Source organism: Triticum dicoccoides, chromosome 7B (genome assembly GCF_002162155.2).
Source record: "Triticum dicoccoides isolate Atlit2015 ecotype Zavitan chromosome 7B, WEW_v2.0, whole genome shotgun sequence".
In the NCBI taxonomy this organism is placed as follows: Eukaryota; Viridiplantae; Streptophyta; class Magnoliopsida; order Poales; family Poaceae; genus Triticum; species Triticum dicoccoides.
In genome coordinates, this window is record NC_041393.1 from 246,268,509 (window position 1) to 246,287,122 (window position 18,614).

General features: G+C 48.4%; 2 protein-coding genes across 2 annotated transcripts; one reads left to right on the forward strand and one right to left on the reverse strand.

Moving 5' to 3' along the window:
• Nucleotides 1-9,802: 9,802 nt before the first annotated feature.
• LOC119337401 (50S ribosomal protein 6, chloroplastic-like) lies at nt 9,803-10,433 on the forward strand. Its single transcript, XM_037609527.1, has one exon. The coding sequence runs from the start codon at nt 9,891-9,893 to the stop codon at nt 10,245-10,247; it is 357 nt and encodes a 118-aa protein (XP_037465424.1). The 5' UTR covers nt 9,803-9,890; the 3' UTR covers nt 10,248-10,433.
• A 1,440-nt stretch (nt 10,434-11,873) lies between these two features.
• LOC119337400 (solute carrier family 35 member F1-like) lies at nt 11,874-17,033 on the reverse strand. Its single transcript, XM_037609526.1, has 11 exons — nt 16,691-17,033; nt 15,887-15,981; nt 15,373-15,430; nt 15,048-15,242; nt 13,814-13,890; nt 13,570-13,652; nt 13,071-13,122; nt 12,840-12,908; nt 12,646-12,732; nt 12,444-12,508; nt 11,874-12,353 (listed from the first exon to the last, which is right to left on the reverse strand). The coding sequence occupies exons 1-11, from the start codon at nt 16,839-16,841 to the stop codon at nt 12,176-12,178; spliced, it is 1,110 nt and encodes a 369-aa protein (XP_037465423.1). The 5' UTR covers nt 16,842-17,033; the 3' UTR covers nt 11,874-12,175.
• Between the last annotated feature and the right edge of the window lie 1,581 nt (nt 17,034-18,614).

Below are 18,614 nucleotides of genomic sequence, written 5' to 3' on the forward strand. Positions count from 1 at the left end.
GTTCAGTCGCAGGGTCATGGACAAGTTTCGACCGCCTTTCCGAGCGCGGTGGTGCGACCTCCTCCTCCTCCTCCTCCTCTTCCCCGTCCTCATCGTCATCATCATCATCGTCATCATCATCATCATCGGCCTCGGCGGCGTCCGAGTCCCACTCCTCCTCCTGGCTCTCGCCCCCGCTCGCTTCTCCCTCCTCAGTCGGAGCCTGCGCTCCGTTGGGCATCGAGTACAGTTCAGTGAGGGTCTGAGGGACAACAAGACAAAGATCAGTCGACCGATCGGCAGAGAAAGCAGAAATAAATATGACGAGAATACAACAGGGAGTGGGGCAGACATGCCTTGTTTGGGTCACTGTGACAGTCGAGTGGAGGAATCCTTCTGGCCCCGCGAGGGTTGTCCTTGTTCCCAGTAACAGCGGCCATCCACCTTTCCAGAGTGGCATCGTCGACTGCTTCTGGATTGACCCGAGTCACATCCTCAGTCCCACAGTACAACCACATGCAATGGCTCCGGAACTGAAGAGGCTGGATTCGGCGCCTAAGGAAAACTTCCAGGAGATCCATGCCCGTCACTCCCTCCCGAACCAACTGAACTACGCGCTCCATCAGCATCTTCACGTCAGCTTTCTCCTCCGGAATCAGCTTCAGAGAGGAGGGCTTGTTCACTCGGTCCATAGTAAATGGAGGGAGTCCACTCGACTGCCCCGGTGTCGACTCATCCTGGCAGTAGAACCAGGTCGACTGCCAGCCTCTGACTGACTCGGGAAATGTCATGGCTGGGAAGGTGCTCTTGTTTCTCACCTGGATCCCCAGACCCCCACACATTTGGACCACTCGGGTTCTTTCGTCTCCTGGACTCGCCTTCTTCATAGTTTGAGAGCGACATGTGAATATGTGCTTGAACAAGCCCCAGTGCGGTCGACAGCCCAGAAAACTCTCGCACATGGACACAAACGCGGCAAGATAGGCGATAGAATTTGGGGTGAAGTGGTGGAGTTGCGCTCCAAAAAAGTTCAAGAAACCACGGAAGAAAATGCTCGGCGGCAAAGAGAATCCGCGGTCGACATGGGTAGCCAGAAGCACGCACTCACCCTCTTCCGGCTGGGGCTGCCACTCTTTCCCCGGAAGCCTCGCAGCTCCATGGGGGATCAGGCCCTCGTTGGCCATGTCGAGGAGATCCTTCTCCGTGATGGTCGACTGGATCCAATCTCCCTGGACCCAGCCTTTCGGCAGGCGGGATCTGGACGAAGACCCACCGCGGCTGGTGGATCTCCCCTTCGCCTTCTCTGTCGCCGACGCCTTCTTCGCGCGCTCCAACGCCGCCGTCTTCTCCTTGACCATGGCTTCCGGCGGGGCGCGTGAGGAGAAGTGGTGCGGAGGCGAGAGCAAGCGCGTTGGGCGGAGACGAAGGAGGCGGAGAGAGAATGCTGAGGCACTGTTCAAAAACCCTCGCCGGGCGCATTTATAAGATCCCTTCCGAGTGGATGACAGGTGGGCTCGGCAGATCTAGTCATATCCTGGAACTGTTACGCGGGCGGGATACGTGGCGAAGAAAGCGGCGCGGAGATCGAGGCGTCTATGTCCCGTCCCATCTGAACGCCGCGGTCCGCTCCGCTTCGCGCGTTTCCCCAAATTTCGCATCCCGCGGAATCCGCGAACGGCAGACCGGCCTGTCAGGCGCGGGATTTCCTGCGATCCGTCGCTCGGAAATCGACGAAGCCCGAAAGATCACTCGACGAAAGAAAAGAATGGATCGAGTCGACTGAAGACAAGTTGCTCACTATCAACGAAGAGATTCTCTGGTTCAGAACAACGCACGACCAGTGTGCAAAGGTTAATCGGAAACAGCATCAACTCCTCCGTCACTCAAAGCCTCAATCCATTCGGGGGCTAATGATGGGGTCATGTACCTAGGGTAGGGTCACAGACCTGATCTAAGTACCCTGCCCAAGGACACCCTTAGAAGAGGTCACCTTCCAGTCGACCAATGAGGGACTCACTCGACTGACTTGAAGGACTCGACCACGAAGACTCACTCGACTACCAGGAGGTCAAAAGGCACTCTGCACTGCAACGGCCTATAGTTAAGTAGACTTTATGATAGTTAAGACACTTTATGTGGGACGTTACCAGTAACGCCCCGGACTAAATACACCTTAAACCCTTCATTACGTGGGCTGGCTGGGGTCCTGGCGCACTCTATATAAGCCACCCCCCTCCACAGGCAGAAGGGTTCAGCATCCTGTAATTCATATACACATAATCCACTCGACCGCCTCCGGGCTCCGAGACGTAGGGCTTTTACTTCCTCCGAGAAGGGCCTAAACTCGTACATCTCTTGTGTTTACAACCTCTCCATAGCTAGGACCTTGCCTCTCCATACCTACCCCCCACTCTACTGTCAGACTTAGAACCACGACAAGGATCGCCGGGTAGGATTATGCTATGTGATGCCTCTTGGAGGACTTCAATCTACTCTCTTCTACATGCTGCAAGACGGAGGCTGCCAGAAGCGTAGTCTTTGACAAGATTGGCTATCCCCCTCTTATTCTGGCATTCTGCAGTTCAGTCCACCGATATGGCCCTTTACACATATACCCATGCATATGTAGTGTAGCTCCTTGCTTGCGAGTACTTTGGATGAGTACTCACGGTTGCTTTTCTCCCTCTGTTCCCCCTTTCCCTTCTACCTGGTTGTCGCAACCAGATGCCGGAGCCCAGGATCCAGACGCCACCGTCGACGACGACTCCAACTACTTTGGAGGTGCCTACTACTACGTGCAGCCCGCTGACGACGACCAGGAGTAGTTTAGGAGGATCCCAGGTAGGAGGCCCGCGCCTCTTTCGATCTGTATCCCAGTTTGTGCTAGCCATCTTATAGCAACTTGTTTAACTTATGTCTGTACTCAGGTATTGTTGCTTTCGCTGACTCGTCTATGATCGAGCACTTGTATTCGAGCCCTCGAGGCCCCTGGCTTGTATTATGATGCTTGTATGACTTACTTATGTTTTAGAGTTGTGTTGTGATATCTTCTCGTGAGTCCCTGATCTTGATCGTACACGTTTGCGTGCATGATTGAATCGGGGGCATCACAATAGAACTCCAAGAACATCGAGGAGAACATGGTATTGAAGATCATAGAGAGAGAAGAAGCCATCTAGCTACTAGCTATGGACCCGTAGATCTGTGGTAAACTACTCACGCTTCATTGGAAGGGCGATAGAGTTGATGTAGAAGCCCTCTGTGCTCGAATCCCCCTCTGGCAGGGTGCCGGAAAAGGCCCCAAGATGGGATCTCATGGGTACAGAAGGTTGCTTCTGGTCGTTTGGGAATATTTCTGAATTTATAGGCCAAGAATTAGGTTTAGAGGAGCTCCGAGGAGCCCACAAGCCCTCAGGGCGCGCCCCCTAGGGCATGCCCCTGAGGCTTGTGGCCTCCTGGGGACTCCTCTGACTTCATCTCCAAGTCCTAAGGGTGTCTTCTAGTCCAAGAAAAATCATCGCGAAAGTTTTATCCGTTTGGACTCCGTTTGATATTCCTTTTCTGTAAAACTCAAAAACAAGGAAAAAAACAGAAATAGGCACTGGGCTCTAGGTCAATAAGTTAGTCCCCAAAATAATATAAAATAGCATATTAATGCATATAAAATATCCAAAACAGATAATATAATATCATGGAACAATAAAAAATTATAGATATGTTGGAGACATATCATGGCCTCACACAGTTTTTGCACAAGGCCAAAATAGATGCTCAGCAGCGCCTCTGAGGGCCACAACTTGACATAGAGGTCCTTCATGGCCGGCTCCACCATCCGATGCAACTCCATTAGCTGCTTCAACTGGTTGTTGAGGAGGGAAGGGTGTTCGGGTGCCTGAAATTGCGCCCAAAACAGCCTATGCTCGGTATTGCCCTCCTGGGGCGAGAAGTACGTCACCACATCTGCTGCACTCCTCGGGAGATCTGTAAAGGCGCCTTGGGAACGCCATACTCGCGTGAGCAAAGCGAACCTGTTAACACCAAAGAGACTTTGCAGTAAGTACGACTTACCATCCGTAATCAGCTTGACCTGGCGGAGTTCTTCTTCGTGGCCTCGCGCCTTCACCCGCTCCTCTTTGATTACTGACCTCAACAAGGTCAGCTCGGACACTTGATATTTACTTTTTCGCTCAATGTCCTCACATTTTGTGACGACATCCTTGAGATCTTGCTGCACCTCGACCACTCTGGCCTCATGCTTCTGGCTGGTGGTCTTCACCATCGCCAGTTCGGTGACCGCTTATTCGGCCACCGCCTTCTGCTTTGTAGCTTCCTACTGAGCCTTCTGCAACTCGGCCCTGAGGTTCTTGACCTCCGTAGCGATAGCTGCAGTAATGCTAGGTGTATCTCACTAAGGTTAACCGCGCACACTTCATTAACAAACAATGGTATAAAACAGTTCAGTTCAGACTTACCTAGCGCCTCGTCAAACCACTTGTTAATCCGATCGAGCCCGTCATCGGAGCTCTTGTACTTTCGATTGAGCTCGGCCCATTCCTCGGCCTGGGCAGCCACCGCCGAATACGATGCCTGCACATTACACTTAAACATATGAAGCCATGATACATCTCCAACATATCTATACTTTTTTTTCTTGTTCCATGCTGTTATATTATCATTCTTGGATGTTTTACAATCATTTTATAGCAACTTTATATCATTTTGTGGGACTAACCTATTAATATAGTGCCCAGTGCTAGTTGCTATTTTTTGCTTGTTTTTTACTTCGCAAAATAACAGTAGCAACTGAAGTCCAAACGCAGCGAAACTTTTTGGAGAATTTTTATGGACCAGAAGAAACAACATGGGCCAAAGAAGTACCAGAGGGGTGCCCTGAGGGGGGCACAACCCACCTGGGCGCGCCTGGGGGCCCAGGCATGCCCTGGTGGGTTGTGCCCACCTCGGTGGCCTCCTGCATCGCCTCTTCACCCTATAAATACCCAAATATTCTAGAAACCCTAGGGGAGTCGACAAAACACAATTCCAGCCATCGCAAGTTCCAGAACATCCAATCTAGACACCATCACGGAGGGGTCCATCATCCTCATTGGTGCCTCTCCGATGATGCGTGAGTAGTTCATTGTAGACCTACCGGTCCGTAGGCAGTAGCTAGATGGCTTCCTCTCTCTCTCTATTTTGATTCTCAATGCAATGGTCTCTTGGAGATGTATTTGATGTAACTCTTTTTGCGATGTGTTTGTTGGGATCCGATGAACTTTGAGTTCATGATCAGATCTTTTATCCATGAATATTATTTGAGTCTTCTTTGATCTCTTATATGCATGATTATTTATAGCCTCGTATTTTTCATTTGAATCTTTGGTTTAGTTAGGCCAACTAGATCGATTTTTCTTGCCATGGGAAGAGGTGCTTTGTGATGGGTTCGATAGTGCGGTGTTCTTTCCCAGTGACAAAAGGGGCAGAAAGACACGCATGTATCGTTGCTATTAAGGATAACAAGATGGGGGCTATTCCTACATGAATAGATCTCGTCTACATCATGTCATCATTCTTATTGCATTACTCCGTCTCTCCATGAACTTAATACACTAGATGCATGCTGGATAGCGGTCAATGTGTGGAGTAATAGTAGTAGATGCAGGCAGGAGTCGGTCTACTAATCTTGGACGTGATGCCTATATATTGATCATTGCCTGGATATCATCATAATTATTTGAGGTTCTATCAATTGCCCAATAGTAATTTGTTTACCCGCCATGTGCTGTTTCTTGAGAGAAGCCACTAGTGAAATCTGCAACTCCGGGTCTATTCTTTATTGCTTTGAGATCTGTTTTTATTTGCTTTTGTTTTCAGATCTATTATTCCAAAAACCCAAAAATACCTTGTTGCACTTTTTATTTGCATCTTTTATTTTGCGTTTTATCGAGATCTATTTATCCAATCTATCACAATTTTATCCCGTCAACTTGACAATCTCTGGTGCTGTTACCCCAAAAAGGGATTGACAACCCCTTATAAGCGTCGGGTTGCAAGTATTTGTTCTTTGTGTGTAGGTACCATTTACATAGTGTTGCTTGGTTCTCCTACTGGATTGATACCTTGGTTTTATAATTGAGGGAAATACCTACCGTAGCTGTGCTGCATCATCCCTTCCTCTTTGGGGAAATACCGACGTAGTTCAAGCGACATCAAGCCCCCGTACATCCGTCAGCGTTTTCTACCGACCATAGTCTCTGGGGCTTCGGTACGGCTATGATCTATACCCTCAAGCTATTTCGAACCCCGCATGAGTTTTTCAAACTCACCTAGGGCTCGGGGGCTACTGTACACACGACAACATTATCATATAGGTAAAAATTTAAGAGACAAAGGGCATTACATGGCTTACCATGAAGCCCGTCAAGAGGCCGCTAAAAGCTTCTTTCAGCCAGTTGTCCATGGACCGAATGCTTTGCAAAACCGTGCCCATCAAGGCATGGTGCTCCTCAGTGATGGAGGAGTTAGTCGGCGCCTCCTCCACCACATCCGGCCACCCAGTTGGATCTCGCTCTGAAGCAAGCTGGGGTGGCGGAGTTACCCCGGCTCCTCCCGCGGTGGCGGCTGGAATATTCGGCTCATGGTGCCTTAGTGGCTCCGAAACCGTTTTTGGGGAGAGCTCAGATTGACCAGACTCCCCCTCTGTTTTCTCTAGAGGGGTCGTCCCCTCCTGGTTTTCGGCGGTCACCTCGACCATAATGCCATCACCCCCAACCCCCGTGTTCGGCCCGAGAGGGGTCTTCCGGGACAACACTCAACACATCCCCGGTCTCTTCGATGACCATAGGAGGCGTGGTGCTCGACGCAGTCCCGCTCTTCGCTAGCTCGGCTGGCAGAGAATCCCCCTCCGAGACTCGACCGATGGGAAGGTCGCGCGGCGGGCTGTGATATTAAAGGCATACATATGGTTAATAATGAACTTAGTTTGGACACACTGGAACGTCTTCGGATATATACCTCTGGGCTGGGGGCTTGACCCTGGGGTTCCTTTCGGGAACCTCTTCGGAAGCCTTAGACTCCTCGACGGAGTCCGAGCTGTCGTTGGACAGGGCCACCTTGGGCCTGCATTGCTTCTTCGGGGCAGGAGGAGGCTGATCCTCCTCGGCATCATCCGACGCCGCCCTCTTCCTTGTTCGGGAGGAGTCACTCTCCTTCCCGTCCTCTACCTGCTCACCGTCATGAGCAAAGGAGGCTTGGGTTTCCCGTAACTTAGTGTCCGGGGGTCCTCTAGGGCGGAGGCCTTCTCGGTCCTCCCGCTTCTCGCCTTCCTTCTTCTCCTTCTTCTCCGGCGCCTTGTACGGTGCCACGGCCAACATTTCTGTCAGCAAGGCCATCCTGGGGCCCTCGAGTAGCGGGGTCGGGCTATCGATCTGCACGACTTTCTTCAACCAGCTCGGTGCGGGGAAGAAGGAGGAAATAAGTACTTTGTCAAAAAGGAATACCCGAACATAATGGTAAAATTTGTCATACCTCCCGAGGGGGTGTCACGGCATCGAGGCTGATGTCCTCCTCCATGGCTGGCCAGTCTTTTGAGGCTTGAATAGCACCTTCCGCAACTTGTTGTGGTAGGTGCGGTAGAAGCAGAGCACAATGACAGGGTCTTCGGGCTTGTAGGACCACATGGGGACGGCCCGATGTTGGTGCTAGGAGTCATCAGCGAAGCATGATCTGAATTACGTTGGGTAACTCAACCTTCTTCTTCATCATCTTGGATATCCAGCTCTGAAGCGACTCTACCTCTATGGTTGACCCCCAGTCTAGGCCTTTCTTGGTCCACGAGACCAGCCTGGTGGGGGGGGGTCCGGATCGAAAGACAGGTATCTCCGCCCAAGTTGCACCTCGCAGTTCCATGATATAGAACCACTTCTTCTGCCAGATCTTGACGGTCTCTATGAAAGTACCGTCCAGCCATTCAACCCGGGGGAGTTTGCTGACCATCACGCCCCCGCAGTCCGCTTGCTGGCCATCAACAATCTTGGGCTTGATGTTGAAGACCTTTAGTCACAAGCCGAAGTGTGGCCGGACCCGAAGAAGGGCCTCACAGATGACGATGAAGGCCGAGATATGCAAGAAGGAGTTTGGGGCGAGATCATGGAAATCCAACCCGTAGAAAAACATCAACCCCCTAACAAAGGGATGGAGAGGAAAACCTAGTACCCTAATGAAGTGAGGGAGGAACACCACCCTCTCACCTGGCTTCGGCGTGGGGACGACCTGGCCTTCCTTTGGAACGCGGTGAGCAGCGTTGGCCGGTAGGTAGCCCGTGCTTTTCAGTTCTAGGATGGCATCCTCGGTGACACTGGTGGCCTCCCACTTGCCCTTGGAGCCCGAGCCAGCCATGGACGATTGAAGAAATTACCGGAGGAGTCTTTGGATGGACGGACAGATCTGGGCGCTGGAGCTCAGGAGATTGGGAAGGCAATGGCAAGGGGGGGGGGAGTGAGAGCCTGCGGTGAAAATGGTGATGGTTCCCCATTTATGAGCCGTCGTAATACCAAGAGTCCTTTTACTGCGCCGTAGACCTCGCCCCTTCCTGGTATAATCGTGTCGTTATGCGCACGTGGGATAACCCACATCATTTATCATATCCCTTAAGAACAGGGCACGATCTCCATATTGATGGGACATGCCAATGGAGAAACTGCCTCGAACCGCGAATTGAGTTTTCATAGCTGGTTAGTGGTTGTGGCCGGCTGTGACCTTTCGCCAAAAGTTGTCACGTGAAGGCACTATTCACACTCGAGCGACTGTCCTTCGAGGCTAAGTAATATATACTATTCGGGAATCAGGGCATAATCCGGACAATGCATGGCTGGACATGGCCAGACATCCTTTGGAGGTTTGACTAAGGGTAACTGCAGACCTGGCGCAAGCACTATGAGAACAAGGAACTGGTCCACAAAGCCGACGATTCTCACACAAACCTCGGCTTCGAAGACTAGTTCGGGGGCTACTGAGGGTGTCCCACACGAAAGGGTCCTCGTGCTGCCGGTCTATCTCTCGTCGGCCGGACAGTTGAGCCACTCTCATTGGAAGGCCGAAGCTATGCATGACTCCGTGTTCAGGAAGAAAACCTCCGAAGCTTTGGTGTGTCCTCCAAGTCAAGATAATGAAGACGACATGTTTATCCCCTGGTGGTAACCAACCAGGTGTAACCTTAGGGACCCCTGGTGTCTATATAAACCAGAGGGTTTAGTCTGTAGAGGGAAGAATCATCATCCTACTCATCTAGGGTTTTGTTCACCTGATCTCGAGCTAGATCAACTCTAGAACCATCATATGCACACATCAATATAATCAAGGAGGACATAGGGTTTTACCTCTTTCAGAGGGCCCGAACCTTGGTAAACACCGTCTCTACACCACTTGTTACCCATCGATCCAAGATCTACAGCTCGGGACCCCCTATCCGAGATCCACCGATTTTGACACCGACAATGACCCCGGGCGCACACCCGCGGTCCACCTGTCATGAACCATCCAGCTAGGTCGCCCGAGTTTGAGTCGTTCAGGCAGATCGGACGGCTCGGAGAGCTCGAGATGCTGCAAGCCAGCCGGAATCGGACGGCGCGAGGCTCTCACAGCTTGCGAGGAGCCTAGGAAGGCGGGTACTCCAACATTCTTTGTAGAAGTAATGATTATAGCCTTCATTTATCATTATCTTTAGTGCAGGGGAAACTTGGACGGCAGGATTTCATATGTTCCAAGATGGACCGTCAGATTTTGCTCGGCACCTGGGAACCCCGGATGTATATACAAAGCCCAATCCAATCCAAAGCCACCCTCCGTCCTTTCTTATCCCAAACACAACACTCGTGTAGCTCTCCCCTGGTCTAAGCAGAGGCATTTCAACGAACATGTCGCTCGTCACAGCTTTTCTGGCGGGCTCAGCGGCGCCGGCGGTCGCGCCACGGTCCGCCCGCCCGTCGGTGGGCTTCTTTGGGGTCGGCGGAGGGTGCGCGCTGTCGGTGGAGTGCTCGTCGCGGCCGCAGAAGAAAGGGACCAAGCACCATATGAAGACGCGGCCCAAGAAGACGCAGCGGTGGGACATCAAGCGCCGCCCCATTCAGTACGAGCCGCTGCCGGCGCTTCCCGATGACTGGACGCTCGTCGCCGCTGGTGAGAAGGAAGATGCGGCGCCGCAGGACGAGGAGACCACGCCCGCTGCTGCCGTTGAGGTCGAGGTGGTCGCCGCCCCTGCCGCCGCAGACTGACGCCGTGAAGTCCACTGTGTCCTCTCTGTATTTTATTTCCTTCAACTCTCCGCACGCATGGTTTTTGCTTGAGATTATTAACCAATGCTACACTTTGCAATTACAACCCTGAATTCTACTTCAGTGGCCACTGCACCTTTAGATTTTAGTGGTTGCTTTGCTCGATGATTTATGGTTCATGGTTCACGTTGTGTGCAATTCGATTTTACCCTGTGTTTCTCGGTTCGGCCATGGGTTGGTGATAGGTTCAAGCTGTCAAATCATTACAAAGGGGGCAACAGGAATGTGGCTACGATAAAATGCTGGTGGGTAAACTCTCTTGAAGTTTGATCATTTTTTATGACCCTGACTGGAGATACTGGGTATAAGAAGTACATTTGTGATCACATTGCTGTCAAAGCTAAAATACCTTCACGCCTGTCTCGTGCCTAGTGATGATTTGCTTCCCAGCAGTTATGTCAGAGGAATTGATCAGCCCTTGAAGGAATTTTGCTTGACAACTTACAAGAGCTATGTACAGAAAAATTATGTTCATGATTTGGATGAGCATGGTGTGAAAGTGCCCAGAGGGATTGGGAGAATGAAGGCCCTGCACACACTTGGTGTTGTCAACACTGCACGGGGGAAGGCCATTCTGAAGGATCTGTGTGAGCTTAACTCAGTTGCGTAAGCTTGGAACAGAGTGACTGGCATCAACAAGAGAAACTGCAAGGAGCTGTGCTCTGATATCATCGATCATGTACGCTTGCTGTCCTTGTCGATGTGCTCTGAGGGTGAGCCTGGGTTAGAACTTAGAAGGATGTCTAGATAAATTGTCCCCATCTCCAGATGGCCTTCATATTCATAGCCTTAAGTTGTATGGCTATCTGGTCAAATTGCCTACATGGATTGAATAGCTACAGATGCTAGCCAAGTTAACTCTACGGAGTACCCAAGTGAAGCATGCTGACATACTTGTAGCACTGGGGAAGCTGACAAAACTTGCCATTCTACGTCTTCATAACGAGCCGTTTGAAAAGGGAGAACTCCACTTCCATTATCAACCCGAGGCCTTCGCAAGGCTGACATTTCTCCAGCTTGTGAACCTATCTGGCCTCAAACCTGTCAAGTTTGAAGAAAAGGCAACGCCTAAGCTTGAACTGCTTTAGGCACACGATTCTTTTGTAAGGGTTCCCTTGGGGATACAAAATCTCAAGGAAGTCTCAATAACGGCGATAAAGGTGGATTGAGTGAAAATTTTAAGGAAGCCTTGCGGGATCTGAGTGGCCAAGAACAGTAAAAAACCAAATCTCAAGATGGAGCATTTTGTTTGAAGCACCAGTCCAGACTGCTGCTTGGTCCTCTCTCGTCTCATACGATTCTTCTCCATACATTTCGCACTCTGCAAACTCTTGAGATTGGTTATCGCATCCGATTCATCGCCCATGATGACCATTCCTTTATTTTTAACAAAATACCGCAATTAACTTGTGGGCCTCCATCTCTTTGGGTTCTTTTTACTGTTTTTAGGGTATATTAGCAAATTTTTGCAACATATGTTGATGGATCATTTGGTTATTGTAGTTTCCCTAGAACTGATTTTTCTCAACAAAAGCTGTACATATGTTAGGAGTACCAGTTGCAAGGAGAGATAATTCTGGACCATTTATTATTCCCACCTGATGTCAGTCATACACTAATACACAGCATATGTATATTAATTATTGCATTTTCTTATGTTGGCTAAATGATTGCTAAACTAAATTAGATATTGTCTAGGCAGAAAATCTCGAAAGAAAGAAAAAAGAAATTTCAAAATTTTACGAAGAAGAGGAAGTCGAATCTCAAACTGGATAGGTTTCCCTTTACTTGTACAAGTAAAGATTTCCTCACTGAGAATTGTTATAACCGCCCATTGCCATATGAATATCAGCCTATGCACCTACTGCCTAGTTCTTGGAGGGGCTGCCATTTGATGGCAACTCCTTGTAGGAGACCTGATCGTCGTTGCCGCCAGCAAAGGAACTTCGCACCTGGTTCTGAATTCCAGACTCCTCATCCCCTACCCTACTCTGCTCGTCGCTGGCCCCAGTGACCTGCGCCGTGTCATCAGCCTCCTTGGAGCTCCTGCGTGCAACCAGAGATCTCAGTTGTGAGAAAATGGCATGTCAGATTGCAGCAGCTGCTTAACTGACAACAACAATCAGCAGCATTTACCTGTACGAGTAGACCAGAAGGCCCCCGGCCGTGCAGGCAAACGCAACGAAGTACATCCAGTCAACCTGGCAGTGCGTGAACAAACAGGTGGTAAGTAGAGTTTATCGAGCTTATTGTAAAAACCACATCATCCACAGGCTTTAGCCGGCAATTATTTAATCAGAAATTTGCGTCTGCAGAAAATGCAAAGGAAGAACCAGACCTTCTCATGGTAGGCGAAGATGCGGATCAGGACAGCCCACATGTCTGAGGTCAGGAGTGAGAGGTTTAGCATGGTTGCCCCGCAAATCTGCGATAGGCAAGGGAGACATATATAGATGCAAGATTGTCAGGAACTCCGAAAAATAGCCGGGAGCCCAGGATCATCTGGTAAAGCTCAGCAAACCCTCTTAGTACCTTCAGCACCGTAGGTACAGTCGAGTAAAACAGGAACATTGCCAATGCGAATCCGATAAAAGGGAACACCTGAAACATTGCTGGAGTTGAACACAATATTTTTCTTCTTCTTTTTTGTATGATACGTGGATGGTCATAGGTTTTTAGCATGTCATATGTCTATCAGTCTATGGATATTTTGAGTAATTTCTAAGTGCACCAGTGCCCAAAACGATAATGAGAGAGATTTACCGCGCCGGCATTCCATTTGATCGAATGAAGTTCTTCTCGCTCAAGAATACTTCTGTAGTAATGTCAAGGAATATACAAGTGCTAAGAAAAAGAATGGTATGTAATGCAGTACTCCCTCCGGTCCTTTTTACTCTGCACATTGGATTTGCCGAAAGTCAAACTGTGCTAAGTTTGACCAAATTTATATTAGAAATTATTAGCATATATAATATCTAATAAATATAATATGAAAATATATTCCGAAATGAATTCAATGATATTGGTGTTGTTATGTGAATGTCAATAATTTTTTATATAAACTTGGTCAAAGTTGGATGAGATTGACTCCAGACAAACCTAATATGCAGAGTAAAAAGGACCGGAGGGAGTATGTGCTAAATCCCTCAGATACGATGGAAAAAAAGTACTGCAAATCATGCATATGATGAGTAAAAGGTAGGATCATTTTGATACAGTAGAAAATTATCGGAGAAGCTAGAAGATTTAAGTTCAAGGATACATTTGTATGCCACTGATAACTGCTCCAAAAATTCCCAACATAGCCATCAACTCAATTCGGTTGTTCTTCTTGACTAGATATTCCTGAAACATCAGGGAGGAAAATTGATTAAAAAAAATTAGGAAAGGAAATTGTTGAATCTCTTCATGCATTGAGAAAGGGATAAAGTATTTTTCAAATGCAAGTAGGGAAAACCAGAAACGTAAAATGAAGTGTTTATGGGTGGTAAGAGTTGCTAGTTTACCTCAGTAACATTACTGCAAGCATAAAGCATGGAGCCAACAATTACAAGTAAATCACCCTTCAAAGGTTTGGGTCCTTCTGCAAGAAATTGCAGAAATAGATGTTATGATTTTGAATTTTAATATAACAAGTTCAACAATTTTGTACTCCCTCCGTCCCATAATGTAAGATGTTTTTTGACACTAGTGTAGTGTCAAAAGTGTCTTACATTATGGGACGGAGGGAGTAATTTCCTAATCAGGATTCGCGAAAACACTTGCACTGTGTTTGGATGTCTCCATTGGAGCCCAGGAAATGGATTTGGTAATCATCTGACATCAATACAGCTGTTTGGCTGGACACTGAATTCGTATTGGAAATGAAAAACCAATTCAGGCCTGTTTTGGCTACCACGTAAATGTCCCTCGCACGTTTCGGAGGGCTACCCCTTCGAATTGGACTGAAATGGCCAATCTCCCGCAAAACATACCCGTTCGAGCCCGCAACCAGAAAATAGAAGAAAGGAGGGGATGGCGACCTCGCGACGACCTAGCAGTCAGCAGGCGGGCGGCGGCGGCGACCTAGCGGGTAGGTGGCGGCGGCGGTAACCACCATGGAGTCCGGCGGCGGCTCAGGTGCCCTCCTCCCCGGTCCTTCCCCTCTTCCCCAACTCCTCTTCTCTGCCCCACTGAGCCACACCCCGCCGTGGTGGTCGGCGGCGGTGCAGGACTGGCGCTCCCCGCTCCCTTGTGGCATGCCCTGCCGTCCTCCCCGGCCACCGTGCCCCGCCCTCCTCGGCCACGCCCCGCCGTCCTCCCTGCCCGCCGTCCTCCGCCCTCTTCTGCTCCATGGCCAAAGGAGCTGCTGCTCCTCTTCTGCTCCATGGCCGAAGGAGATGCATTGCTAGAATATTTATTATTTTACTGCTATATACTCATTTAATTATAGTCACATGTGACGGATTTCATTTTTGAGTCATGTAGCACAAGATATAATTTTCATGGTAATATAGCTTTGCAATTCCAAAGTTTGTCATCCAAACAGGATGTGGTATTGAAACCTCAGAGGCATTTCAAGGGGCAATTCAGTGAACAACCAAACAGGCGAATTCGTATTCATGCCATTTCAGTTTCCTCACTGATTTGGAATTCTAGACCAATTCAATACAGAGCTCACCAATGGAGACATCCAAGCGCAGCGTTGCGGAAATAGATACATGGAACTGTAATATAGGTTGATGAGAAGTATATCCTTACTAGCTCGATCAGAGGCATGGACGTCCGAAAATACTACTAATATAAGGCCGGCCACACAAACCCCAACACCGAAGAACTTCCTGAATCCATATTTGGTCTTCAAAAAGATCCAAGTAAGAACAATTACACATGGAATTGACCAACAATCCAGCAGCATCACACTCGTTAAAGATGTGTACTGATAAGATTTGACAACTGCATAAACAAAGAAAAACCAATTATGTTTTGTTCCCCCAAAACATGGTGTCGCATAAAAGCCCCATTGACATTAAATTCAAAGGGGGCATATATAAGATTACATTTTCCGCTTGTGTTAACTACATACCAATATAGTTAGCCTCCACATCAATAATGCCGAGGATCAAGTAGTAGTACCATTTTGTCTGCACAAAAAGAAAGTAGAGAACTTCAAGTTATATTGTTAAGAGGATTCATATGATTGTGCCACTTGTGAACACTGTGACAACTTGTGCCAACAAAAACAGTGTACGCAAGAACAGAATCAGAATAAGCATAAACCTTGTCATACATATAGTGATAAAGGTTGCGATCATAGGTCCAGAGTCCAGACTATTGGGATAAGATATACCAAACTTGTATCCTACAATCATCAATCATGTAGCAGGAAAACAATGCAAACCAAACTACTACTGTACCAACTAGTCAAAAAGAACAAACTAGCTAGCTAGAGGTTGGCCATGTGCTGAAAGCTACAGGTAGCACAAGAGCAGGAATCCCCAAATTCCTTACAGTTCTAACAGTTTAATGGATTAGCTTTCTGATCATCTCACAGTTCATCCCGAGGCGTGCTAAGAACAGAAGAGGATGGAGGATCGTACCGTGAGTGGCTGTCTCCGGTAGAGGAGTATTCCACCGTAGACAAGAGCAAGAAGGATGTAGTTCAAGAGGGACTGCGACGTTGGTGCATTGATACCTGAAAACATGGCACTGTCAGATTGCATATCAGAATTGGCCCAACATTAAATATTACGTACTAACATGCTGAGATTTGGGCGCTTGCATTTTTGTTTTAGTTATTACTAGTTCACAAGAGTGCACTCTGCTTCTGAAGTCTGAACTGAGGTGACATCGTCCAAACAGACACAAAAGATCTCAATCGGCTTATAAAGAAACTAATATCTTTTGTCATGGCAGGCACGATTTGTTTATAGCCTATAAACTAAAAGGGAGAAGCACGCCGCATCAGATGTTGTGTAAACTGTAAAGGTTTGGGAAAAAGCCGTGGAACCCCAATATTTAATCGAGAGGCTCCAAAAATCTGCTTTCCTGTCGAGTGTCGACCCAAAAGCAACGGAACTGAAGAACACGAGGTAGGTGACCAATCAATCTAGATTCCCGAACACCGCCGGAGCACCACTCGAAAAGTCAGAAAGGAACAATCTCTCCGCAAATTTACCATAATTAGAGAAGAGAAAGCGGAGGGTGATGCCTCTTGTCATCCAGGAGGGAAACCAACAGTGACAGAGTATTAATCAAAGCACAATTGGCGATGACAAAGTATTAATCAACGCCCAATTGGTGATGACAGAGTATAGTACTGATCAAACACTCGTCGGCCGCAAGCCGTCGCCCGGCCAACGGCGACATGGGGGAGGAAAGAGGCGGCGAGTTGACGAACGCACCTCGGCGCGCGAGCTCGGAGGAGGAGAAGCCGGTGGAGGTGATGAGGAGCGAGACGAGCTGTCCCAGCGCGAGGGCCAGCAGCACCTCCCGCCGAAGCCACCTCGCGCGGCAGCCACCGCCGCCCCGCTCCTCCTCGGGCGGCGGCGCCATTCTTTACCCCTTTCGAGCTGGATCAACAGAAGAGGTCGATCGCGGGCTCGCGTGGCGTGGCGTGGGCGGCGGAGGAAACGAACAGAGCCGAGTTGAACAACAATCGTGCGGTGCGTCAGCGTGGGTGGGTTTGGAGCTGGTACTAGTAGCACTACTTATGGAAGGGAAGGGGGTTATCGGAGGGTTTGGTGATGGAGTTGGACGTCTCTGCCGGCTGGTGGGGTGAGGCCCGTCGGATCTTTCTTGCTGTTCCTGCTAGCTTAGCTGTCGATCCGGGTCGATGCGTTTGGAGCGGAAGGACGGTTAGTGCATCTCCAAAGCCGGTCTTCAAAACGGTCACTGTGCTCTGCGGCGGACCGTGATACGAAAACCGGCCATCCAACTCTTATCTTACCCTAAAACGTTTGTCTCTATATTTTTCCCTGAGTCCGTGAGCTTAAAATAATACCATATCTAATCTTTGGTGATTGAAAATATTCAAACCCGAGAGTATTCCTAATTTAAATATTACTATAATCCAACTAAGTTTTTAAATAAATAGTTTAAATTTGAATTCAACTCGCGCATATGTTTTGATTATCCTTTTTAACCGCCCACGGATGCTTAATCAAATCTTCCTTGGGCGTCTCGAACGCGTGTATAATAAACTTTAGTTACCATGTGTAATTAACTATAGTTGCCATGTCTAATTACTAAAGTTGCCATGTGTGATCTTTAGTTGTTATGTATTATTAAATATAGTTGCCATGTGTAACTAATTGGAGTTCTCACGTGTGGTCAAACCATAGTTGTCATGTATGGTCAACTATAATTGTGGTGTGTGATTAACTAGTTGCCACGTGTGGTCAAACCATAGTTGCCATGTATGGTCAACTATAATTGTCATGTGTGATTAACTAGTTGCCATCTATCTATCATAGTGCGAGCGTCGTGTGGGCGAAGAGCAGTTTCACCTACACGTTCCGGCGAACGTCGTGTGTCCGTTCGGCGAGGAGCGCCCACACGTGGCACTAAATGATAACGCCCACATGACGCTGGGTGCTTACGTGACTCTCGACCCAGATGACAACTGCTACAATATTTGTGCAAATGAATGAAACGACATCGACTGCGTTTGGGTGATATTGATAAGTGCCACACGTGTGGGCGTTATCATTTAGGTTATCTAATGCCATTGTGGTACCATAGGAAATACATATCGCCTCCTTATGATTTTCTTTCATCCCTTTTTACGAAGGAGACGTTCACTTAAGTGTCGTCTATTGCTACTTGTAAGTTACATTGGGATTTCTCCGAAGGGGACAGGATGATGCAGTACAGTAGAGATAAGTATTTTTCTCAGTTAAGAACCAAGTTTATCAATCCAGTAGAAGAACCACGCAACACCTCGTTAGCAATACCTACACACCTCGTTAGCAGAACCCCTCGCCCGTTTCTTCTTTGTCTTGCTTCCGTCTGCCCCCTTCTTCTCCATCTTGCTTTCATGGCGCCGATTGATACGTTTCCGTCGTATCTGTAATTTTTGATTGTTCCATGCCAATATTATTCAACTTTCATATACTTTTGGCAACTTTATATTATTTTTGGGACTAACATATTGATCCAGTGCCCAGTGCCAGTCCTTGTTTGTTGCATGTTTTATGTTTCGCAGAAACCCAATATCAAACGGAGTCCAAACGGGATAAAAACGGACGTAGAATTATTTTGGAATATTTGTGATTTTTGGGAGGAAGAATCAACGCGAGACGGTGCCCGAGGGGGCCATGAGGCAGG

Coding starts and splice junctions, on each gene's coding strand:
- LOC119337401 (XM_037609527.1), top strand. CDS start 9,891: ATGTCGCTCGTCACAGCTTTTCTGGCGGGCTCAGCGGCGCCGGCGGTC.
- LOC119337400 (XM_037609526.1), bottom strand. CDS start 16,841: ATGGCGCCGCCGCCCGAGGAGGAGCGGGGCGGCGGTGGCTGCCGCGCG. Junction 15,431..15,886: donor ACCGGAGACAGCCACTCACG/GTACGATCCTCC, acceptor CTTTTTGTGCAG/ACAAAATGGTACTACTACTT. Junction 13,891..15,047: donor CCATGCCTCTGATCGAGCTA/GTAAGGATATAC, acceptor AATTTCTTGCAG/AAGGACCCAAACCTTTGAAG.